Below are 25,813 nucleotides of genomic sequence, written 5' to 3' on the forward strand. Positions count from 1 at the left end.
GGGAAACCTCAGATATCCTCATAAAATGGGCTGCAACATCCTTGTGGAAATCCATGTGACAGCCCGGTGTAAATCAGTGGCACATCCTTCCATGTAGGGCAGTGGCGGGAGGGAGAGGCAGACCAGGTTGGAGTGGTGTGTCAGACTTGGGCTTTCATCCTGTCCATCCCGGGCTGGCTGAGCCCACCACTACTCTCGTCTAAAATACAAATAACATCCCCTTTTCCCCACATCTTGCAGGGAGTCTCAGGGATATTTACAGGTTGCTGTGGGTTAGGTTATAGAAAGCCTAAGGTGTTTGACTGCTGTTATGAACTACTTAATGGCAGGGTGTTTTTATTTGCGTACCATGTAGCACAGTGCATCTTGAGCCCTGAGCAAGTGACATCCCCTTTCCCTGCCTCAGTTTCCCCAAGTGGGTCATAAAGGTGATGCTCACTGCTCCAGAGGGTGAGGAAGCTGAACTAGCCAGTCTGGGCACAATGTGGGCTTTTTCTTGCAGTGGGTTGGGAAGGATTGGGACTTCATCCAGCCTGTGCTGGGAAGGGAGCAGTTGTGGGATCTTCACCTCCACAACTCCTTAGGAGACCACTCRGTGCTCTGCATGGGGCCAGGGTTTGGCCTTGGCACATGTTAGAGGASGGTGCGTGCATAGGCTTTTGTCTCTGGTGTTTGTACACGTGCTGGAGATGCCTTAGGACCTTGGAGGGTCCAGCTCTGACCTGTGCTGGCTGTTGCAGACAGACGAGCTGGGCCCCAGCATTGGTGCAACCTTTTAAACATACCTGATAGCAATAGTTTAGCAGCATGTGCAAAACAAGCACTGCCAAACTTTTTCTGTGGAGCAGCCTGGCACGGCATTTTAACCTTAGTGAGTTCATCTGGGACATGGCTGTTTTCAAACCTTGCCTCTTAAAACTTCTCATCTCTTGTGTCTTCGTCCTGCACTGGCAGGGACCAAAGCGAAGGGCAGAGTATCCCCCTGCCTTGCTCATCTCAGTTTATGCTGCTCATTCCCAGCATAGATGTTTTCAGGCAAAACACCAACAACTTTAGCAGTTCTGCAGCACAAGAGATGTACATTCCTCACCTCCAGCAGTTTTTAGCTCCCTTGGCCTCCCGCTGTTCAGCAGAGGGGAAGACCCAAGGAATTTCTAGACTTTATAAACAGTGCAGAACCTGGCACAGCATTGACGTGTGCAGGATGTGTGGCCAGTGCAAGCTGGTGAAAATGGTGCTTGTTTGTCAGGCTTGGAGGGCTGGAAGCTCAGAAAAGGTTGCCTGCTGGCCTCCAAGGTCTTCCTTCATGCAGACACTTCATGCATATTGCATGCATGTTTGGAACCGTGCACAGCAAGCCAAGCTAGCTCTGATGTTAATGCAGCAATGAACAGACCTGTTCCAGTACCCAGCACTACATAAGTCATAAATAAAGGTGAAATCCAGTCGCCTGCGGCTCAATGCCCTTGTGTATGACAGTGACTTTCCATGTGGRCCAGAGTCCCATCTGGCTTGCACCCACACAAACATGCAGCGGCACTGCGGAGGTCATTGGAGTTGTGACAGGCTTGGAGCTGGCTGGGTGCTTTGCTTGCCTGCCTTGGCTGGGCTGTAGAGATCTTCTCCCAGTGCTGATGAGCCCCCAGACCCTAATCTCCGCTGTGCTGTCTCCTCTTGCGGCACCCAGCAGGGCAACCCTTGCTGACACTGCCTGAAGCCTGCCAGCAAGGAACCTGGAAATGAATTTGAATCTGTGCATGTGCTTAATGGTTTTGCTGATCTGGGACACGGATGCGTTGTGTTTGCTGGCAGGGGTCTGTGACAGCCCAGCCTGCACTTTTGTCCTCAGCATCAAGTTAACATCTCCTGCTTGCTCATGTGGCTCCTGTTTCATTGGCAGAGGATGAGATTATTTCCATGGCCGACTCAACCACAACCATTGATGACATTGAAGGGGAGCTCTTCAAAATCGAGAGGATCAGAGAGATCCTGGTGAGGAGGGAGTCAGAGCTGCGATACATGTGAGTATCCTGCCCACCAGCCACTTCCCCCCCCCCCTTCCCCTGGTCATCCCAGCATTTTTGTCTGCCTCATCAAACACGAATCTTCCTCAGGGAAGGGCAGAGCTAAGGCCATTTTCACCTGGAAAAACAGCTTCTCCCACGGTGGATGATTCTGTCTCAAAGTTCAATGCTCAAAAGCAGTTTCATTTATTAGCATTAGGTGCTGAAAGCCATTTTGTTGGCTGAATAAGGTGCAAGAGCTCTAGTCACCACCCAGAGACACTGGTAGAATAAGTCCCAGAAAAACTCCCCTTTCGGTTTGTATGTACGGTGAAGGACTCAATGACTGAGCAAGAGCACAGTGCTAGGTAGCRGGGACTGCAGGCAAGCGCCAGGATGAGTCACAGCCCAAGAGTCAAGTGAGTAAGACTCCAAAGATGCCTCTGGGTGTGTTTGTCCTCCTTTGCAGTCACTATGACACAGTCCTTGCGGCAGGAGCTATCTTTGGGTCTCCATGTGCTGGTGGCCTGTGGATCACAACAGATTGCTTTCCATTTGAAAACCAAACATCGTCCTAGCTTTGCTCTTGGAAGGGTCTTGATAAAGTCCTTGTTACAAAGCGGCACAGGCTCAAGGATGTAGAGAGCAATTGCAGGCAGCATCCTGTGGTCGGAGGCAGGCGGGAAGGACTCACTCCTCTGAGTTCACAAGTCAAATCTGCCAAAATTGCAGTCACTCACCCTAGGCCAGAGCAAAGGGGAGCCCTGTCCCCACGGGGCTCAGGAAACAAGCTGCAACTGAGGGAAACAGTGGGCAACAAGTGAGACAAACCTACTCTCCAGAATGCAAGGGCAGCTCTGCCCATAGCCCTGGGCTTTGAGACTGCATGGCCCTGCTGCATCTTGCAGGCTGCAGGTAGAGCCCTGAGGAACACCCACAAATTGCTTCAGCCCCCTGGGAGCACASAGAGGCTCTGGGGACCCTGAGCAGGTTGAGCCTGCCAGGAGGGGGATGGAGAAGCAGCCTGGCCATGCCCCATGCTACCGAATTGCACTGATGCAGGAAGGATGTGCTGGTGGTGCAGGGCTTGGAGTAAGTGCTATGGGTAGCATGACAGCGTGATGGTTGGAGCCAACCAATTTCTGTGCAGAGTTTATAGCACAGGTTTCACTAAACTAAAATGTGCCATATTCCTCCGCAAGCACCCCATCCTTGGTGGGTTCATACTCTTCYGCCAGTGCATGGATCTTGTCTTGGGAAGGGACCTAAGGTTCAGGTAGCTCATTGCTGGTCTCTGGAGATATTGCTCAGCCCCAGTACTGAGGTTGCTGGCTGTTGAATATCCCCACAACTGCAGCTTACTCTCCCCACAGTGCAGTATTATGCATCCTCCTAGTTCCTCTTTTGCTCTTTCCTTGGTTTCTGGGGGACTGTTTCTCCCTCTTTGACAAGCCTCAGCGCCCGGTGCCCATCTCTGCATTGCGTCCTGCTCTCCTTGCCCTGCACAGCCTCTGCAGCCAGAAGTGGAGGGAAAGATTTTCTTTAGGGCCAATTTCAGTCTGAGTAAAAATTCAGAGTCCTTTGAGGTTTAAGGCAATCAAATAGTGTGTTGCAGTGGTACCAATGGGCACTTAGGAACATTTTCTCTGGATGGGTCGGGAGCTCCTAATGGTCCATGAGGAAAAGGGCTGATTTACCTGAGCTCTAGATTATCAGCACAGTGGTCTCTACTGAACTCTTCCCTTTTGGATCATCAGTGTGGGGCATTTGGATCCACAGCAGTGCCAGGGTCAAGGCGGCCTTGCCTAAAAGGCAGAAATAAAGCCAGTCTGATGCAGGGTGATATTTGCAAGAGAAAAGCTCACGAAGCAAAGCTGTGATGAAGCCCAGGCTGCACACCCCCTCTGAGACCATCAGTGCCTGCAGTCCTACACTCTGGGTTGCCAGACAGACATGGCTCAGAGAGGACTGAGGAAAAGGTTCAAGGGGCCAGAAGATTAATTTGCAGCAGAGGTAAATATATGGCCCCTGTTTCTGCCTCCACTCTAAATGTGGCTACAGAAACATCATGAGGGATGGCCCGGCTCCCCAAGTGACTCTGCATCAAATGCACGGGGTCTCTAGCTTGCCCAGAGCCCGCTGTAGTCAATGAGCAGCAGCGTGGGGYACAGGCAGCCTGCCAGATGGGGGTCTCCCATCTGCTGCGCTGCCTTTGGGGCTAAGGGCACAAGGGGAGGGCTCAGGGTTCCTGTCTCCCATCACAGCTCTGTAGGGCTGCACTGATACTCTCAAAATCCTGATATGGGCAAAAAGGGAGCACACCATATATACAAAGCAGAGAATTTATTGTTAGTCCCATTAAAATCTAAACAACCTAATCAAACTACAACAAATGTTATTAGTTGARTTACAATAATACTAGCATTCATAGTCTTAGTTAATGCAGAAAAAATGTCATTAATACCATTAAATTGCTATGGCCAGACCAGTCCTGAGATCCCAAGCTGTCAGGTCAATACAAAACCTGGGATTTTTTAATGGTAATGGCAAAAATCATATTTACTGGGCTGCAGCACTTGACATGCTGCTTGTCTAATGTGTTTGTGTCTCCACCAATGCCTGGACCACAGGGAACACAGGAACCTGGTAATGCCGACATAAACCTGTTATCTCAGGTAGCTGTGAGCTGACCTGTGATTTAAAGGTGTGATTTGGATTGGTGTGATTTGAAGTGATGACCTCTCTGAGGGATCAGCACGGTTCCCCTGAAATATATTGCTGAATGGGATTTTTGAAAGTCATAAAAAGTGAAGTGCTTAAGTGCTTTCCATGGCAACTGGTACCTAACTCTCAAAGGCGCTGTCAACAATCACATCTATTGGTTTTTCTTATCCCTTTATTTGGTGTGCATTTGGAAAGTGGAAGGAACTCACCTACAGAAACCAGGTACCAGGGTGGATATAGCTGCAAAATTAAGCACTTGAAAGTTAGGAGTCCCTGGAGTTATGTATTTGAGTTGTCTGCATGCTCTCCGAGGAATTAGAGCATCGCTGTCAGCTTTCCGGAGTGCCCCACTGGGGAGGAGTGTAGCTCTGCAAGTCCGTGAGAGCCGGGTCCTTTGGTTGAGGAAAGAGCCCTGAGGATTGCCCGGGCCTCGCTCAGTGCTGTCTGGGGAGTGCAGGCAGCGGACAGCTTCGGGAAGGTGAGCCTGGTCCACAGAGCTAAGTCGCTGCTGAAGAAAAGGGATCCCCCAGGACCGGGGTGCTTCAGAACAGAGTTAAAAGCATAGGGATCTGGGGCTGCAAAGTGGCTTTTTTTTTTTTCCCCAATGGGGGAAAAAAAAACAAAAAACCTTTATATTTAGAGTTGAACTGCAGGGTRCAGGCTGGCCTGGGGAAATGGGCATCTCTAATGACCAGAGACATGTGGTGCCCRTGATGCACTGCCATATGGAGATGTGACCCGGCTGGTCAGTCGCTAACTGTCAGTGATTTGCTCCTGTTGGAAATGTCAGACTATAATGTTCCAGCATTTCCGAGATGTCTGTGCTGTGGAAAACGTTGAAGCTCCCAATATTCCTCTTCTTCAGAGCAAAAGGAAAGGGCAACATTTCCTGTGGGAGATTCAGCTGTGTACATCACATGATCCACTCAGGAGTCTGGTCCCAGGGTCAGATCAGGGATAGCACAGCCAGGGCTAATGCTGCAAAGTTTATCTCAACTGGTAGAAATAAACTCAGGTCCAGCAGCAGCCTTCTGGGTGCTTGTCTTTGCAATCTCTCCCAAGTTTTATTTAAATGAGAATTTTTATTATCAATTTTAACAAGCTTTAGCTCCAATTTAACTTTAATAATATTTCAGTTATTTGCTTATTTTAATTTTACTAAGTGAATTGCTAATAAGCTTTTCATACTTCTAAAATAAGAGTGATTATGTGAAGTAAGCTTAGCTGCACGTATACGAGTTTGTGTGCAATATACACATCCCATGCTCCCAGAGAAGTGGGATGTAAAACAATAGTGAGAATTTAGGGGAGAAAGAGGAGGGAGAGGCCAGCTGTAGCAATACAGCTTTGGTAGGATTTAACCTGGGGTTTTATATGGAGAGGRGACTAGAGCAGGCAGAGCAGTGCAGACTAGGTACTGTAGATGGGACATAAATCCTTTTGTGTCAGAGCGCCAGTGAATTTCTAATGGGTGGGTCCTTGGGTCCTGATGTGCCTTAGGGTACATCTCAGAGCATCCCATTCTCAGGACCAGCCAGGACCCGGACTGAGCTGTGAGTGGGAGGACCAAGGTGCAGAGCTGCTCTGATGGCYTATGCAGGGAGTGCACTTTGGGCTGTGCCTGCTTTCCCTTTCAAAGTGCACTGTCAGGTTCTTGCGGCCCTGTAGCAATGGTCCCTTTGAGGGAGGGACAGTCTGTTAGCTGTCTGTCCTGYGAAGACCTCCTGTTGATGCTCTTCATGCAAGCTGAGGGCTTTGTGATGATGAAGTGAGGAGCAGTGGATGGAAGGACAGATCGGCACRCACAGCTCCCAAACGTTAGCATAGGTGGACCTGCTCTGTGCCTAACACAGGACTTGCACTAGTCTCTACAACAAGAAAACTTGTAATATGCAAACAAATGAAGACACTGTCAGACGGAGCAAAAMATGGCAAAGCCAAGAGGAAGTCTTCTCCTCTGTCTGTGATGTTCTCCTCCTACAGTGACATCTCACAGGGTCCCTCTTCATCAGTCTGTTTATTTTCCCTTCCCTAATTAATATTTTTGGTGTCCTCCACTCAGCTAACAAAGCTGCAGCTTTGAGTAGCTCCCAGCAAATGTGACTCATCCTGGACAGGGTGAATGGCGTGACTCAGCGGAAGTGCCAGCAGGATTATTGAAGATGCAGAAAGGGCTCTTAGCAACACACACTTCAAAATGAACCAAAGACACTTCTGTCCAAGGTGCCACCAGCTCATAAGCCACAGATCGTGTATTGTGGCTTATCATCACTCACAGCTGTGGAGCTTGATATCCTAGTGATCTCAACTGTGCTCTTGAAGGTTGGATGCTTTGCCATGTGTCTTGCAAAGCRTGCAAGGAGTCCTTCTGCATTCAAGGCTTGGAAAAACTTGTGAAACTCAAACTAAGATGCTGGAGCACCTGGTRGGGCTTGGGAGGAAGTATGGCCTTTAAGTTGCCTTTCTCAGGGTGAAAAATGGGTCAGCTGATTCCCTGCAGTTAACATTTGGGAATGCCACTCCACTTTGAGGCACAGWCCAGATGGGTTGACCAGTGGGCTCTGCAGTGTTAGTACTTAACCGCTTCTTAATGAAACATGTCATGAACATGATGTGTATGGGGTTATATGCTCCCATGCCACCCCGAGTAGGCAAGGGACAGTGCACAGGGCAGCACAGAGCCAAATGCTATGTGGACACATTTGGTCTCCAGCTGAGGTATTTGTGAGGGGAGCCCTTTCCTCCACCATTCAAGTGTTGCCACAGTGGCCCCGGTTGGAGGTTACTGTCTTGGGGCAACAGGGAAAGAATGAGCTGGTGTCCTTGGAGGCAGTTACCACAGGGGGAATCACACTCAGATTTCCTAGCTTAGGTAATTTGTTGCAATTACAAAAGGCATTTCTAGCAACCTGGGCCACCAGATATTTTCCCAGCACAGACTGCTCCTTGTCATGGGCCTTATCCATTGTCTCTGAAACACCTAGGGCTGTGGTCACAAGTGTCTCTGATGTCTAGGGAGCCCTTAGATAAAGGTGTTTCTGAGACATCAGTGGATTTGTTGCCTTGCCAGAAGCAAATGCTCCTGTTCAGCATGTCCACATCTACTCCTGGGGTGATGATGGGAAGTCCTCTGTTCTGCTGATGGAGCTGCTCAGTGCCAGTTGGATGAGCTGCCTAACCCCAGGCCTATCTGCCATGTGGCTTCTGGTGCCTTCACTCCAGGCTCCAGATTCCTGGAAGACATTTATTGAGATTGCGAGGACTGATGGGTAGATGAAGGGGTTTCTGCCTGGAGGTGCCAAGTGAGCAACATCTAGTCCTYGGGACATGGGTATGATTGTGATACCAGTCATGACCAGGATAACTACCTCACTGCTCTATGCCTCTGTGATTCCCTACAAATGTGGCCTTTGACAAAAACAAATTTGTCCTTAAGAAGGGAGTTTGTTCACAAGAAAGATGTAGCTATGCAAAGAGAACACCCGACTGTTGTTCTGATTACAGGTCTGGCCAGAAGCTCTATGAATATGCAGCTTGGGGACCCCAGGAAATTCCCTTGTCACCCTGCAGGAGCTAGTACAGAGCACAGAATAACCCTCTAATCATTACAACCAGTCAACTAGTTCTTACTTATACAGAAATATGTTTGGAACAGAAATATGTTTGGAAACTCACCTTCAGAGCTGCACAGTAACTCAACTGACATGATGTGCCCATTACATCTGGAAAATCTAGAGATGGATTTTTAGTGTAGATCGTTTTGTTTAGCCTCAGGTCACGAAACACAGGTGGGGAGCTGCCAGATGATCTGGCCAGGGCACCTTACCCACTCTGTGGTAAGCCTAGAAAGAGAAGAGAAACATCCCAAGTCTTGGCTCAACAGGCCATTCCTGATCAGGAGATTCACAGTCTTGCCACAGGGTGGCATCTGATAGAATGCTGCCACTATGTATCATTTTTTGATTTTAAGATGTCTTTTCAAATGAGCCTACAGCCAAAATCTCCCACTCTGGGACTTGGGTTCCTGGATGCCTCAATGCCAAGGAAATGGTGCTTGACAGCTACTGAAGGGGCAGCTGCCGGCTGGCTGGACTGTGTTGGAAGAGCAAACAGAGCTGGTCAGCCCTCAGGTTGGTGATCTGTACATATGAGCTGCCTTGGCAGAGAGCAGGAATACTTTGAAGAAAGGATCCCGAAAGGCAAAGCAAGGAGATCACTAACTGGAGACTGCTGTCATGACAGAGGTCAGGAGGTGGGGAGCAGAGCAGTACAGGCAGACAAGGGTTAGTGCTGAGGATTATTGGAGAAGTGGCTTGTCTCATCTGCTGCAGTGTCACCTTCCTGGGGGAGATGCTCAAGGATGGCTTGTTTTGTGGTGGAAAGAGGTCTCAGCAAGGAGCACTGCCTGCTGTTGGGGTTTTCCTTACCAAGAGGGAGCAAAGCCCTTCAGACTGAAGCACTAACACTCCCCATGGCCAGACAACATCATTCCTAGGTCTTGTCTAAGTGGGGCTTTAGTGAGAGCACAGGCATGCCATATTTTTTGAGGTAAATCAACAAATAAATTCAGGTGAATCTTGTCAGCCAGTCCTGGTGAGCAGCCAGATGCACTTGAGCCAATACACTCATGGAGAGGGCTGAGCATCTGCAATGCTTTCTCTTCCCGAGACATCATTAAAGCTGCCTTTCCAGCACAGACAAGGCCGTGCATCCCCCAGCCACACTGTCAGCAGCTGCCACTGACACTTGAGTCTGGATCCTAAGGGGCCCGTCCTGATTGGTATCTCACTGCTGTGCTGTGGTTTGAGCCAGAGAAGATTTCATTGCCTGTGGCTTCAGCAGTATCCTGTTGAAATGACCTTGTTTCTTAGTGGGCAACTGCAAAGTTTACATTTTTTCCCTGCATTGTGCTTCTTTTTTTTTTTCTTTTTTAAAAAATTCTGCAGAAATCCAGTATGAAAATGTAAGACCTTTTTATGTGGCAGCAGTTTCTGTTTGCTTTTGGATTTTGCTATTTGGGAACTTTTTTTTTTTTTTGAGAAGAAACACAGCTGCTATTGCATGGTGAATGTGCCAAGTTTTAATAAGGCATCATTGTCATTAGAGTGATGAAATTTTTGCTTTCCCAACAACCAGTGACACGACCCATTTAACTCTAATAAAAGCTCTGAGATGAAGTGAGTTATTATTCCCTGTGGGAAGGCAGGTAAATTTGTGCTCCTTGATGCATGCATTGAGCTTATTGCCTTCTGGGGTTGGCTGGGTTTTGCTCTGGAGGTTTTGCACCTTTCCTCTCTCCGTCTTTCCCTCAGCGGTTTCATTTGTGTCTCTGCAGGATGGATGACATTCAGCTTTGCAAAGAAATCAGCCGGCTGAAAAAGGAGCTTCAAAAACTCATAGCCCTTCCAGGTAAGGCTTTGTACAGTTTCTTAAAGCTGCGTGCTGCATTTGCAGTCAGCAAAAGATTTCTGTGAAATTCAAGAAGTTCTTGAATGACTCCCACTCTGGGATGCTCCTGGAGACACAGGTGCTGCAGGCAGGCAGTGCATGAACAAGAAGAAATGTGGTTCCTAAAGTTTGACCTGAGATTTTTTTTTAGGAGCTTGACTGCTTGCAATACTGTCAAGGTGTCCTTGTCCTGTCCTGGACTGAAGGGTAGAGAGGAAGCAGAATAGGAAAAGAAATAGAAGTCCTTTGAGGAGGAGCATGGATCTGATATAGGAGGAGGAAGGGGAATGGTTGAGTTAGGTGGCGATGAATGCTGACATGGTGGGACCTGCCATGTCCACCAAAGAAGGCCCCCAAACGAGTCCAGAAGAGAAGAAGGGGACATCTTCAGACTATACCACAGAGGGGCTTTTTTGGAGGTGGTAAGAGGGCAGATGCTTTCAAAGGCCTGAAATACTTGAAAAGCAATGAATTCTTGCTGTGGCCATGTCAGAAACATCTGTCACCCACTAGGCAGATGACAGCTGCTGCCAGGGCAGGCTGGACTCCCAGTCACAGCCAGGGTAGGAYGGGTACTAGGGGCACATCATGCCAAAGGGACTTGGAGATGTCCCTGATTTAGGTCAATTCTGCATTCAGGGTATGGAAAAGAGGCAAACAGCTAAGGGCAATGTGTGAAAGCTTCAGTTGGGAGGAGATGCAGCTTTTTTCCTCCATTRCCATGACCAGTGACCCTCCATGTCCCTGTGGCAGCCAGCAAACCACATTTCTCCCTTCAMAGCCCAGGGAATGTCAAAACTAGGCTCTCTAAAGGATCCCTTTCAGCCAAAATATTCWAATAAAAGCACACAACAAACTGCTCAGGGTTTGAATGAGAACCAGCAAGAAAGGTTTTCCCTTGAGCTGTTTCCACRATTGTTCCTAAGGCTATGCCTCCTCCTAGGACATCCGTGTTCAGCCCACCAGGAAGGGTTATGTGTTTCTAGGACCAGATAGAAGACATAGCCCTGCTTATTTGTTCCCATGAGTTTGGGCATCCAAACAGTAAGATCTGGACCTCAGTTATTTCCACCACAAGTATCTCTCTGAAGATCTTGAACTTACCGAGGCCAGTGAGTGTTTAGCAGGGGGCAATGCCTGAATCCAGACAACAGGCCAGCTGTGCACATCTGTTTCCCAGAGCAGCAGCTCAGCTGATTGGTTCTTTACGAGAGGTTATCTCAAAACCAAGGATGTCAAGAGGCCTTGACCCTTTCTAATGCTTTAGTGGTGCTGTGCTGTGTGTGCTTATGAATCATCAACATGCAARTTGAAGCAGGTGAGAGACTGACTGCTGCTTATTATGCAGGTCTCGATCAGTTTTGATACAACCTGGCTGTATCCAGAGGGAGGTTCAGACTGGGGAAGTGAGGATTCTGGTCTATCTAAAGATAGAAGCTGCTTGCAAAGTGTAGACCCACATCTCATGTGAGCTTTTAGTTCAAACGTTCTCTAGTTCATAAAATAAGACTTGACCTAAATGATGGCTCAGAACTAGAGACAAACTGGAACTTCTCTGAGCCTTGAGAAATGTGACTGGCTTTCCTTCATCTGCTTTGGTTTTTCATTTCTGGCCTTTTCAGCATTCCCAGTTTCAGCTGAGAGCAGAAATGCTGATAGCATGCAGGGTGCTCTTTTTGTTTTTATAAGTTGACTCAAATCAGACTGTGCTGGAAAAATACTGCAAATCACTAATTTTGGGAGACCATAGCAGCAGATCAAGACTAAAAATGGGTGTTGATGTCTGATTCAGATAAGGACCCAAATGCGTCAGTGCTCACTCAGAGCTCAGACAGACCTGTAGCTTGAAATCTCACCARTTCAGGTTGTCTTTAATAATTCAGAGGCACACCACAGCTATGATGGTCTCTGACATCAACAAGTTGGAAAAAAAAGGTGCAGTGTTTGTACAGTGGATATGTTTACTCTGGTATGCTTTAACTCATGAGTGCAGATTGTTAATTAACTCCAAATAGCTGATATGTTTGTGCACCAACCTAATGACTCAGATTGTCATGACATCTGAATGACATTGTAAGTGCTCCTGTTCCCACCAGAGAGATGGGAGCTGCTGCACAGAGAGATCATGGCCATGGCCAGGTGACTTTGCATTAACTATTCATGGGAAGAGGCCAGTGGCTGTGGCCCATACCTCAGTCCAGATCAGCTTTCTCTGCCAGAAAGCCTCAGCTCACTCCATACACAAGATAACTTATCACCCCAATGGTAGGAGAAACCTCTGTTTGCTGGGGATGTTTCTAACAACATGTGAGAAGTTCATCCTACTCACACGCCCACAGCAACACCTCAGATCAATATATAACAGGCTTTAAACTACAAATCAATACACGGTTTAGGTAACTGCTGAGACCCAACCTACAGGTTTGCTCCAAACYGTGAATTTCACTGCATTTTTATTTAGCTGAAGGAAGACTGGAGACTGATCCATTCTGTGCTGGATTGATTTTGAAGCTGGCTTCTGAATTCAGAAATGGTATTAAATAGCTGCAGCACAGACAGTCACAGTCTTGACCCAAGGTAGCTCTCCAGCTATCTTTAACTCCCCTTAGCCCTCTCTCTATCATCTTCACATATYTCACTTACCATTATATACCTGTTTATGTAGGGCAGGGCGTTATAGTGATATTAGAGTTTCCCTGGTCTTTGCAGACTCACTGCACAAAGATACATGGCACAGGTGGGTCCCAGAGTGCTAAAGGTAGGTCACTCTGAGGCTCTGGGGGTGCAGGTGACAACCAAGGCTAACACATTCAAAGCAGTAGCTTGGCAGACACTTGTGGTCATCCTTGTCACTGCAATGGGAGTGACACCGGTGGAGACTCASAATAGTTTGATAGGTCAGATATACTGGATGAGATCGCAGGGACTGAGTTCAGCAGGGAATGAGACCACATAAAGCCAGTGGATCATACTGGTCTTCGTGTCTCTGTATGTATGGGTAAATAGTGGTATAACATGTTCCCAAAGCACCTGATCATTTTTGATAATTTCCTCCATTTCCTTTGTTAGGCACCTGAATCCATGGCTGGGCTTGTAGCCATGTGGAGAATCCAGCTCAGAGACAGCCAAATAGGGTCTCTCGAGCCCTGCATAGCTCAGGTCTGTGCTGAGACTAGGTGGGTGGGTGTGCTGGCATGGAAATTGCAGGCTAAGCACATCCYGGCTGAAGGATGACATCTAAATTGACATCTCTGATCTCCCTGGGACCAGACACCCAGTCCTTCCAGCAGTGGAGGATGAAGACTCCTGGGGARTCATGATCTTTCCCACTGGTGAGGCCACCTTCCTGAGGTTCTCTTTCTCTGAGACTCACAGTTGCATCTTGCACTGCTCAGCTCCATGAACATTTTGGGGAGCAGTTCAAAATCCAAAGTTTGGTCACACCTGGGCTATCCCCTCCCAGCCAGGGTGGTTTGGACAAGGMTGTTGCTTATTTAGTGGCCTGTGTTGGGATCCAGGTGATTACTTTGGCTCGGCTTTTACCCCCACTATCACATCTGCTCCTGTGTGGAGCAGAATTAGAGCCAGCCTGGCCTCAGCTTGGGGGGATGGCCCCTGTCAATGTATTAAATGTGTTGCCTGTGCTGCAGAGACCGAGAAGTCCAATGAGGAGAAGCAGAGAGAAGAGGAGCTGGTGCAACAGATACACAAGCTGGTGGAAACACGGGATTTCCTGGTGGATGATGTGGAGTTTGAGAGGCTCAGGTAGCATGGTGCAAATTAGTCCTTTTTTCCGGAGCAATTACTGCTGGGCTGGGTCAGCTGGCCTGATCCTTGRTGTGTACAGTATGTACAGCAGGTTGGAGAACAGAGCTCCATGGCTGGGATGTGCTCCCAAAGGAGCATTACCTGCACACTCCACTCTTAAATCTGGATCACCATCCAAAGTGGTGGTATTCCAGGTACATCTCAAATGGCGTGCCCTTGCTCTCCCTGAAGCAGGAGCAAAGGGTAGTGGTAAGGAGGATCTGTCRTGTTCCCTGGGTAGTTCCTGCTTGAGCGAGCAAACTTTGTGCCTGCTGCCCTCCCTGCCACCGCAGGGTCTCCCYGGGCACTCCTAGAGCAAGTCTTGGCGTCAGTGCTACACAGTGAGGTACTGAGCAGTCCCAAACCACTGTTCCAGGTTGTCTGCAGATGCAGGCAGAGATTGCTGTGCTGGTCRCACTCAGGTCATGCCTTGTAGCTTTCTGAACACTGTAGACTAGACACGTCCTCCCAGAGAAAAGCYGAGCTGCTGATGTATTCACGTGACTCTAGAAACAGAGGTTGAAGAGGCTAAGACAGTTATTGACTCTGGAGATAGATAATGCAGAGATGGGCATGGCTACTCGACCAGCTGGGTCTGGCCTGAGAAAAGTTTACAAACCAGGATTTTATGAGGAAGGGGTGAGAAAATAGCCACTTAGCACCTACTGTACTGGATCCATCTGCAAAATGTGGCTCACTTGTGAGCATGAGTGTGTGTTAAAAATCCCTTCTACAAGGAGGCTGCTTTGCCTCCACCAAGGGAACAGTAACTTTTGTTGCAGCTGCTATTAGCTCCAGAGGGCTCTGATTAAGCCCTGCCAGAAGCATACAGGGGGCTTTTGCTGTTGCAGACAGAATGCTCAATCCCCTTGCTTCCATCTCTCCAAAGAGCACTGTGTTGGATATACAGTCACAGAACAAGGTGGCTTGGCCAGAAGTTGCTCTCCTGGCTTCCAGTCTGTGCTGTCATGCCTCACTGGATGCTCCTGGATGCCTCGCTGTTCCTTTCCCGAGTGGTAACCAATCTTCTTATCACAGGGAAAGGGAAGAAGACAAGGAAATGGCAGAATTCCTGCAAAGTAAGCTCTCCAAAAGCTACCTCCAGAAAGCAAGTAGGTGGTTGATGAGTTTTATTCCTTTCATAGGACCTCCCTGGCAGCTTCTCCACTAAGTTGTCTACCCCCAAAATTTCATTGCTCTGTGTGGGCTGTTTTACCTGGAGGCCATCTGCTACCGGTGGAGGGTGTGAGAAAATGGCAACTGGGGGGTGCTGGTGCTTGAGATAATGTTGTGGAAACATCCCAAATCGGTATGGATGCTGTGCTTCCATTTCTCTCCTGACATTTCCACCCAGCATGTTCTATGAGAACATCTGGGTAGATGGCCTTCCATGTCTCATGTACTTCAACTGACTCTTTCTAACCAGCTCCTTATGTCTCATCACGCTGTTGGCTGAGACCACAAGTTGTGGTATACCATCCACTCCTCCTCTAGTCCTGGCCTCTGAAACAGGCCTCTTCCCTGTGCTTCCATCATTCCTGGAGGAACACACCTCTGGTACAGTGGGAGGCATGTCCAGTCCAGGGTCCCTGTGTGCATGTCCTGCCTTACGGACACCTGGGAAGCACCCCCGGTGATGGGCATCATGATGGCGGGAGCTCATGCCCAGCTGTGGGGTGAGGAGGGGCAGCATCCCAACACTGAAAGGACCTCTAAGAAGAAGCAATGGGCCTGTGCCCTTKTCACCAAGCACACGCTGACCCTGAAGTTAATAATGCCTCTTTCCATAGCTCCTGTCAAAGAGAAGAAAATGACTTCCAGGGGGCAGCAAACCTCCGCACCATACATGACCAAAACGGGCCTCACCCTGCTCAAGGAGTGCTGTGGCTTCACCTGTTCCATCATGTAGGCCAGACCCCAGCTCCTCTGCACAGGACATGATCACGGTAACATACACATCCTGGGAAGCCAAGCTGGGTGAGAGGGGCTTCCTCAGGGTGCAGAAATGCCCAAGTTCCCATGTAGGTGGGTGAGTGAGGGTAGCTAGGAGATGTATGGCTCCTGGCACAGCAGGCATGGGGCACGAGGGAGCACCAGGCTGCAACCCTGCTCCGCAGGGGTGGCAGCAGGACAAAAGTTCCAGAGCCCCACTGACTCCCGAGAGAGTAGGGCTGCAGTCATGGCTGGAAGGAGGCTGAGGAGATGGAGGGATTTGGGTGGAGCAGGAAGAGAGACGGAGGTCAGGGAGGAGTGGGGGTGGGCACACTGAGGGGTGGTACCCTGAACACCAAGACGTCCGGCTGCAACCATGAAGATGGAGTTGTAGATCAAATGCATCGCTGGTTTAAATACCTGGTAGTCATGGAGTTACACCACTGATGTCCTTTGTCTTCCTGTAGCATCTTCTCTGAAAATTTGAGAAAYCATCAGGCCTGTCTCTCCTCGAAGGTCCTCGCATGCCTTCTCCCTGCCCCTCTCGAGCATTTCCTTCTTAACAGGTTACGGTTCAATCACTGACATCTGCTGACATTACCTTATGCCCAACCATAAAGTGCTGTGTCCCTTATATTTAAAATAGAGTTTACTAAGGGCCAAGCTATGACAGTKGTACAGGACTCTCCTCTCACTGCCCAGCTGCTGAAGAGCAACCAGTTGCACTTCTGTTCATTTGCTAACAGCTCAGGGCATAAACTCATTCCTGAAAGCATAAAATGAATATTGTCACTTGACTTTGTAAAAATCCCAGGTAGCCACATAATGGCAGACCAGTAAAGAGGTGCTTCTTACCAGTGCAGGCTGGTGTGGACTCCCTCTCCTCAGCCCAGGAGGAGACTAAAACCAGTGTGCTCACAGAGGTAGATGGTTGGATCCCCACAAGATCAGCCCTGCCTGGGTCAAGCTGCCTCCCTACMCACTTGTTCATATGCTACACTACTCCATGCAAAATACTGTCAAAATTGGTGTCTGTGGGGTGCAGACAAGTCAAGTAAGTAAATACTTGGTGGGAGCTGGAGCAAAGGCTGTACTCGTGATAGCTGGTGAGCTGAGCTCACTCCTACTAGAAGGCAGTATGGACAAAGATGAAGCRATCTACAGCTGACATAAAATTATGTCTACAAGCATATGCCTTGATATGATTGAACTGACATTCTGGGCTCCAGCATCACAAACCTGAGCGCAGACCTTACAGCTCATCATGGGGCAGCTGGCAGGGAAGGCAGGAATTGAAACCACCTGCCCACTGAGCTCCCACCTTTCTCAGTGCCTGGACTTCATCCAGTAGGTGATGAGCATGACCAAAGCTGAGAGGTGGGTCATGACTGACGACACATGCGATAAGCACTGTGTAAGAGGAAGATGATGTTAATGGAGGTCCAGGGGACTGTAGTATCTCTAGGGGAGGATACATCTCATCCTTTAATATTGCTGATGACTCTTCCATTGTGGCAGGTGGCCTGACACCCAAGGGTTAGTGTCATTGGCACTGGGCACTCTAAAGCAGGATCAGCTTTCCAGCTATTGGGGAGGGGATGCACCAAGGGGATCCCATGGTCACAACCCGTGGTTTCCTATCTCTCGCCTTTCCTCACTAGGTCTCCAGGCAGAGTGCACAATCTGCTCTCCTCCAAGAGTTTCAACTTCCTGTCATTGTTCATGCTTCCCACTGCAGCACCAACACCGAAGAGACTTTCCAAGYAAGCTGGTGCAAGCTTGGATGATGGTGTGTTTTCTTGGTGCCACATCAGCGGTCGTCTCCTTCATGACATCAACAAACACTGAATTCTACCCAAGCTCAGCTTGGAAGAGGCATGTGCAGCAGCGGCAAGCAAGTCCATGACAAAGAGGACCGGTGTAATTCTTTACCTGAACAGAGTAATAAAACAAGCACTGGGAGCTAATGTTCGGAGAACATTGTACTCCACCATCCAAAAAATGCTGTGGCCATGGATGAGCTCTCATCCTTGGCCCTTGTACCATCTTGTTGGGTCTCTTTCCTATGGACTCTTTGTGGGGAATGTCTCTGTTTTGGATTTTGTTGTTTGCATCAGTTTTAATGCAATGTGCTGGATGGTTCTGGGTAGAGCTGTGGAAAGTGGGAAGGACAGTCCCCACAGGCAGCTGAATGAAGGGTTAATTCTTATGAAGTTACTACCTGAGCACAGGTCTGCTGTGTTGAAGAGTGGATGAATGAGCTGGTTTCCCCACCTCACTGCTACTGAATTCAGTTCCAACTCAGAAAAAACAAAAAAAAAAAAAGGGAAAATTAGAGCAAAAGGGAAAAAGACAGAAATTCAGAGAGAAATTCAGGAGAAGAATGGGGCAAAGTGCGGAGGGAAATGAAAACCAAACAGGAGACTAAAAATGTTGCAGGGAAAGGTGGAAAGAGCAGATGAGAGACACTGTCACTGCCAGGAGTGTCAAGTCTTGCCCTCCAGTTTCCCAGCCAACACCTCTGGGCTTGGCATCATGAGCTAGACATAAAGCACTGTGTGAAAGATGTACACACCCCAAGGTGTTGCAGTCTATGCTGTCCCTTCTGAACACTCACCTGTGTTATGATGGCACAGCTAGAGCTGCTAATGCCTGTTTTGACAGGACAGGGGCTCTCTAGCTGACTGTGAAGCTCCTGCCCTGCCTATCCTTCTGTCCTTTAGGATGATATAATTTCACTGGGTGTCCTGGGGTGGCCTCCCATTTGGGTGGCTGCCCTAGAGCTCTGATTGTCCTCTGGCCAAAATGCTGAGGCCATCAACTCAGTCCTGCTGCAACTTGCTGTAGTGATGTGTTCCTGCCTGGGTCATTGTCCAATGTGCCTTTGCAGGTGAGCTGGTCACATCTCACATGGCTCTTTTCATTGCATCTCCTGCTATTTATGCACTTGCTAGCATGTTCATYCTCATAAAACACAACACAGGTGGGATCCTTCCTTGTGCAACACCATAAGCAGGTCCAAGTTCCTCCTGTATTTCTTTATCAGCGCTGTTGTAAGACCCAGTGTGTGGGACCCATTTTCTAACTTTTGCAAGGGGGTTGCCATTTCCTTTTCCTTCCTGAACAATCTCCTCTCCAAATGGTTTTTATTAGCAGTCAGAAAAGTCCACAGACTCTAAAACAATCCCTCTGCACACTCACAGGACCAGGTAGGAGGCCCGAATTGACTAACATGGTACCTGGTCATCTCCAGCAAACCTGACCCTGCTCTAGTTTGTGTCACTTCTGAGCTGACCTCAGTGGTCTCAGTCTGGAGCCTGCCTTCATTTTGCGTTGCTGATTATTAATGACCTATAACATCCCAAAGCCACTGCTTGCTGGTTCTGGTGCTCTCCTTGCTTTGGAGCGCCTTCACTTCAGGCTGGAGGGAGGGCTGGAAAGCGCTGTAGATAGCAGAAGTAAATTAAGTCACAGAGAGCTCCCCTCTGCTTTGCTAACCCATGTAACAGAGAGATGTGCCTCCACACTACAGAACACACCTGAAGCTGTTGCCCAAGTTGGAGTGGTGGGTAGTGTCACAGGCCATGATTGGTAGCATCCGGCCTGAAGCTGATGGGACAGATTGGGTCACTCTTACTCCTTGCTCTTCTAGACGCTTTCCAGTGACTGCTTTTCTCCGTCACTCTGCGGTTACCCATGTGGTGCAATATGGATGTTTGCTTGATCCACACAGACCAATGTTTGAAGACCTAAAAGACCCCCACTGTCCTTGCCTTCACCAGGATCTTATTGGGGAGAATGAATAACTGAGCCAGTTTGCTTGGTTGAGCTGAGAGGGAGCCAAAAGCAAAGAAAGGCCTTTGATTCAAAACTTTCTCTCCAAGTTGATCCCTACCTCCACCCTACAAAGCGTAGATTTCAGCTGCTGGAGCAATGCTTGGGTGGGCAGAGAGGATAGCTGGGGAGGAGATGGGGAGAATCCTGACCTGTTCTGTACTGTGTTTTCTGGTTGTATTTGTGTAGCTGGTCATGGAGAAGATGACAGGCTGCTGTCCTGATCATGCAATCCTATTCAGCCTGTATTTTAACTGACAGCAAAGGTGCACAGCACACAGGAGCAACACTTTCATGTACATTTATTTCAACCCAAACAAATAAATGTCTGTTGTAAGCCTGGCTCTTAGCTATTTTCCCCTGACGGGGACCTTTGCAGTGAGGCGTTTCAGGCTGTGTTAAGGTGAAAAGAAACAAGATCCCAAAAAGTAAGGCTGGACTTTGGAATTTCCTGGTATTGCAAGAGTACAGACCAGCCCCTGCTGCTGCAATAAGATATATAACCTGTGCCTTTCAGGCTGTTGGCCTAACATTTCTCTTTTGGGCCAGGTTGAAAAATCTTTGGAAATGCAGGAAACTCTCTCTGGGTTAATATTCCTTAAGGCCTAGAGAAAACAACTGTTTTAATTTATTTATTCACTGATATCAGTCTTTTTTCGCACCAGGCCTCAGTGGTACCATTTATAGATGATTTCTGGCACATCAAATGTCTTCTACATGTGGCGTTTTGCTTGACGGACATCTAAAGAGGTCTGGCTGTAACAACTCTCCTCTTGACCCCCTAATAGCTCCCTCCTCTATCCCATCCCCAGGTGAGCCTGCAGTGCTCTCAGGATAAGGATCAGGAGTGGCAGCCCTCCAAACTGGAGGGTCTCATGGGATTCACTGTTGCATGTCCTTGGGACAAATGGGTAAACATTGCCTAAGAAGAACTCCCAGTGCAGCTCCCGACAGCTCATGGTGGGCATGCTGGGGAAGATATGGTGGTGGAAAATGGGCAGAATGGGAGCAGAGAAGCATGATGGACTCTGTGCTTCACCTGAGTCTCTGCAGATGTGTAGGACCAGAGAAGCTTGCAGTCACTAACAGATGTCACATAYGATTTTATGCCATCAATGACTGAGAGGGGAGCAGGCAGCTCTGGCACCCACATCCTCTCCTGGATCAAGGAGCTGGAAACTGCATATGCAGAAACAATGCTCTAATTCAGGTTTAATGGTGTTCATGCCTTTGCCATCTGGCACCCCATGGTGCTTGACATGCCAAGTCCCAAATAATTGCTAATTATGGGTCTAACAAGCCAGCAGTGCCTTCCCAAGTCACTGCTGAAGAGAGAGGTTGTTGCTAGCACAAGGTTGTCCCCCATCTGCTTGCAGAGTGTTTAAGGGGGGAAGGTAGCATGTCTCCAGGTGAAAGCATCGTAGAGGATCTGGAGCTGACCTATGCCTCTCCGTACAGCCATGCTCTGTATCAGAGCCACCACGTGAACACATAGCATGTCCTGTCACTCTGGCCTGCACACTGGCAGCAGACGCATCTGCCTGCTCCAAGGCACAAGCTGACTCCAGTTGAATCCCACCATCGGTGCTGGGGCAGAGCGACTCCACGGGGCAGCTGGCAGAGCAGAGAGTACTGGCATCGCTAGCTCCTGCCCACACTGATGGAATAACAGGCTTCTCCAGAAGAAATGTTGACAGAGTCCAGATTACACCAATAACAACATTTCAGTGTGCTGGGGATTTTCCATCAAAAAGAGGCAAAACAGACTGTAGGTTTATCCAATACTTTAATCATCCCTTTTCTGTGCCAAGAGAAAAAAAATTTGCAAACAAAAACAAAAGCAAACAAAAACCCTACAACCCAAGCCCTGCAATTCCCTAAGGAGAAGGCAGGCTATTAACACACACAAAACTGTTTATTACAGACTGTCACAGAACTTTAACTCTGATTAAGTAATTTTAGTCTTTGGTATCCTATGGCATTGTGAGTCACATCATATTGTTTTTTCTTCATCCAGCCCAAGAAGGAGGATGGGCTGGCAGGAAATGTACTAGAAACTTCACCTTTGCAGTGTTCAGCATGCTGTGCTCAGGGAGTGGGTCCTGCCATCTCCTTTGCTGGTGCTGAGCTCCCAGAGCCAGAAGGATGGCTCCAGCATGCAGGAGAAGGAGGAACATGGTGGATGGCCCAGGAAACCTTGCCAACCCTGATGGACCCCTCTGTGAAGCAGGACTTCAGGACCAGCGCAGCTCCAGCGTTGCATCCTCTGGCATCTCACAAGTGATGGGAGCAGAGTTTGTCTTTTTGCTGGGCTGGGAGTGCCTCGGCTGGCTTTGCCTTAACTTAGAGGAGATGATTTCCTTCCTTTTCAGCTCCCTAGAGAAAGGACAGAGGGAGGATGAAATTAGTTTTATTGTTTGGAGCAGCCAATGCCTGTCCTCCACGATCCATATCCCACTGGTTGGTTTTCCAGGCAAGCCCAACCAAGGATCCCTTCACCCCAGTCATGACAGGGTTAATGCACGCTTCAGGTACACTCCTCCCCCCCCCCCTCACCTCATAGGCACCACCTCTTGCCAAAGCTTCTTGAAGAGGCATATTTAGGGGCTCTTAGTCACATAAGAAGAGGTGAGGAACCCAGGTAATTTAGACACCTTGCAGCTGTCCAGGGCACAACCTGTGCTTCACAATCTGCTCAGAGCCTCTTCTGGCTCCTCAAAATGGGCAAGGGGGAGGCTGGAGCTAGAAAGAGCAGGGGCAGCTGAGTCACCTCCCAGGGGGGACATAAATGTTCCTGGTCCCTTTGGATACATCACTGCAGAGATAAGATCAAGGACACAAATGCCCAGCATAGTCTCTGCTTGGATGAATCATGAGTTGACTTTTCCAGTGCAGGCAGCAGATCTCCATATTGTCACTGATTCCTCTACAACACATTTACCAACCTCTGGGATCCCTGTGGGCCTCAGTGAGACACACTCTCCTGCTTGTTTTTTTTCTCTTCTTTCTGCTTCTGTGTGCTTGGTCTCACAGAGAAGCAACAAAGGCCTTGATCCAGGYCAGCGTGAGTGGTGGAAGCACTGCTGTCTGTGGGGCAAAGGCTTTCAGATCCAGTCCCCACGTGGCAGGCTGCTGTCTCCTAGGAAATTGCCATGAGACTGGATTTCCATTCTCCCTATGAGGCCCAGCCCTGGGGCTGAGTGGTGAATCACTCCGTACAAACAAAAAGGTATATATTTGCTCCTCATTGAGAAATCAATTTTCAGTGGCCTCAAGTGCTCTGCACTGCCTGCTTCTCAAGGCCACCCCTGCAGTCCCAGCATTGCTGGAGAGCACGACTAGGCTGAATGTTTCCACTCGCTGAGGAAGGAGGCCTTGGCATGGCAATGGGGAGGATCTGCCCCTGTTCTGGGATTTGAAGGAAGTCCTTCCCATGCAAAGAGCTGCTGCAGACCCATAGCCCCTATTCAGGGTCTTAATCAAAGGCAAGGGAAAGCATCCCATTTACCCTTACTCCATCTCTTCTCCAACCTTCTTGTTTCAGTGAGCATCCCCCTACAATGCTCAGTTCCTGTCCCTAAGCCATGGTCCTCTACTGATGTGACTTCTAAATGCCCCTTCCTTCTGGATGGCCAGTGGGTAAGAAACCAAGCTCTTCTCACCTCTATCATTCACCTGCTGGGTGATCCTGGGCTCCTACACTGCTTCTGCTCCCAGACTGAGCTTATCTTTTCTCCTTCCACCCTGAGCTCCTTGAGGCAAGGACTGTGTATGTACACCCATCATAGCAGGGTCCAGACCACAGTAGTGGTTACACAATCACTTATATAGGACGTTAATCTGGGCTCCTGCTCTGAGAAGTAATATGGTTCTTTGCAAACRTCAGCACCCTAGGTCTCCCAGCCCCTTGCAAGGAGGTGTTAATGCCACGGCCCTCTGTGTGCCCATGGGCTCTGTAACCCCTTCCCCCTCCTAAGGGTCGGGTTGCTTGCAGTTGAGTCCAGCCCTGATACAGCACAGCTGTGTTACCTGGGGTCAGATTGCTGGAAAAACAGGTAAGGTTGTGTGAGTTGAGGAGAGGTAAGGTTGAGGAGTTGTGTGAGGAGAAGCTGTGAGGAGCCTTCATTAGAGCCTCCTCCTCTTTGCTTGGGAGCTGCATTTATGCTCAGGTCCTTGGCATTGCCTTGCAGGTAAGCCTGTGCCCAGCCTTGTACCTTGCTGATTCTCACCTTGCCTTGCTGACTTGACTTTTTGGCTTGGTCTCAGATCTTCCTCATCGCTACAGACTAGTGTGGCAATTATTGGACTTTAGCCAAACCTGGTCACCATCATGGATCTGCTGTCCTGTTCTTGCTCCTGTACTGTGGGACTGCCTCCTGTTGATGAGGACAATGCCTGCCTGCCTTGCTGTCACCTTGGTTCCTTCCCTTAAGGAGCAGCCCACTCTTGCTCCTCCCTGACAGTTATTATCCCTTCTTTACAGATTAAACATAATATAATCATGAAAGTGTAGGCACATGGTGGATGCATAAAGTTACAACAACTTTTACTTTTCCTTGCCAGCTCAAATGCAAACTGCCACTCAACTCCCACTGCTCTGGGGATCTATTCAGAAAAACACAGGGCATGTCTTGGCCCACATTGCATTTACATGTCAAGGTTTCAAAAAGAAATGAGCTCTCCTTCCATATATAGTAACTGACAAGCAATTACTGCCCTTGCCTCTCAAATGGAGGCTTTCACTATTATGTTTTCTTCTGCAATAGCATCACCCTGAGGACACGCACAGGGTCATTTTCTGATGATGGATGGTAACTCACTAAGCTTCAAAGACATAAAATGAGCCTAAGCTCAAGAGTCTTGAGCTTTCAGGATGAGGTCTTGCTAAGGTCTGACCTAAGATACTGTATTTCTAATTGAGTTTATTCTTATGAATTCAAGCTTGTAGAGAGCAACAGCAAAGATGTAGAGGGAGTATTTTCTGTATGGACTCTATGACAAGCATTCCAGCCCTGACCTCATTCTTCCTTTGGTTTCCAAACATGCAACCTACCTCCAGCTCTGGGGTGCATCTATTTTCCTTACAGCTTATGAAAGCACAGCTTTTGAGGGGGTCAGTCTGTGTCTTCCTCACTCTCAGATGAAGTGGTCAGGTGTCTGAGCAACCSCCCAGGCATTATAAACATGCACCAGCTGGACTTGAACTTTTCTGGAAGATACATTAACCAAATCCACCTCACTGGACTCAACACAGGAGTAACTACCGGACAGGAGGGAGCAAGAGCATATCAGCAGTGATCTCTTGGCCTCAAAATCTATAAGCTTATGCCATTGGGTGCTTGATCCATTAAAAGGTCCTCCTTAAAAGATTCTGAGCGTGGCCTGAACTCTATAGTATATCTCCAGTGCCATTTTTAGTGCTGTTGTGCTTTATTCATCAAAAGTTAACACTCATTATAAACAGCTAAATGCCTGATGCAATAGCCTTGGTTAGTTCATTCTTCATCTATATTTACTTTCTACACTTTTCCTTACAGTTAGGAGGGGTATCAGTTTTGGTACACAAGGTATGGCTCTGCAGAGAAAGCCACAGGGACAAGCAAACAAGGATTCACAGATGTACTGGTTGGAAATCTCCGAAGCTCTCTGAAGTAGTCCCCCACTCTGCTGTGATGTCCCTCTGCAATATCTCAGAGTTTACACTGGGTGGGAGGCCCAAGTGTGAATACTAGGACTAATTCCCACCTGAGATGCTGTCCCAGACTGCCCTTGCTACCTTGCATGCTTTGCTGGCATGCTGTCTCCCTGCAGCGAGAATCCCATTTGCCAGAGAATGCACACTGCCATGACCCTCTGGGCTGAAGCTGTAGGATGGAGCTGACCTGATGAGTCCAAGTCTCCCAGTAAATGAAGAGATGCCTTAAAATATATTGTTGTTTTTAATAGTATGAAACTTCACTGACATAACCTGTGCTGGAGTCTACAACACCCTTAGGGTCCTCTCTCCTTCTCTTGCCCTTCCCACTCTGCTGAGCATGTCAAGTTGGCACATCCCTTATAGCTCC

General features: G+C 48.5%; 1 protein-coding gene across 1 annotated transcript; it reads left to right on the forward strand.

Annotated features, from left to right (window-relative positions):
• Positions 1-1,908: 1,908 nt before the first annotated feature.
• On the forward strand, positions 1,909-15,891 carry LOC112970892 (uncharacterized protein C16orf45-like). Its single transcript, XM_026075766.1, has 5 exons — positions 1,909-2,021; positions 10,063-10,136; positions 13,826-13,940; positions 15,021-15,094; positions 15,773-15,891. The coding sequence occupies exons 1-5, from the start codon at positions 1,918-1,920 to the stop codon at positions 15,889-15,891; spliced, it is 486 nt and encodes a 161-aa protein (XP_025931551.1). The 5' UTR covers positions 1,909-1,917.
• The last annotated feature ends 9,922 nt before the right edge of the window (positions 15,892-25,813 follow it).

The sequence above is a fragment of the Apteryx rowi genome, unplaced genomic scaffold (genome assembly GCF_003343035.1).
Source record: "Apteryx rowi isolate R43461 unplaced genomic scaffold, aptRow1 scaffold_41, whole genome shotgun sequence".
Lineage (NCBI taxonomy): Eukaryota > Metazoa > Chordata > Aves > Apterygiformes > Apterygidae > Apteryx > Apteryx rowi.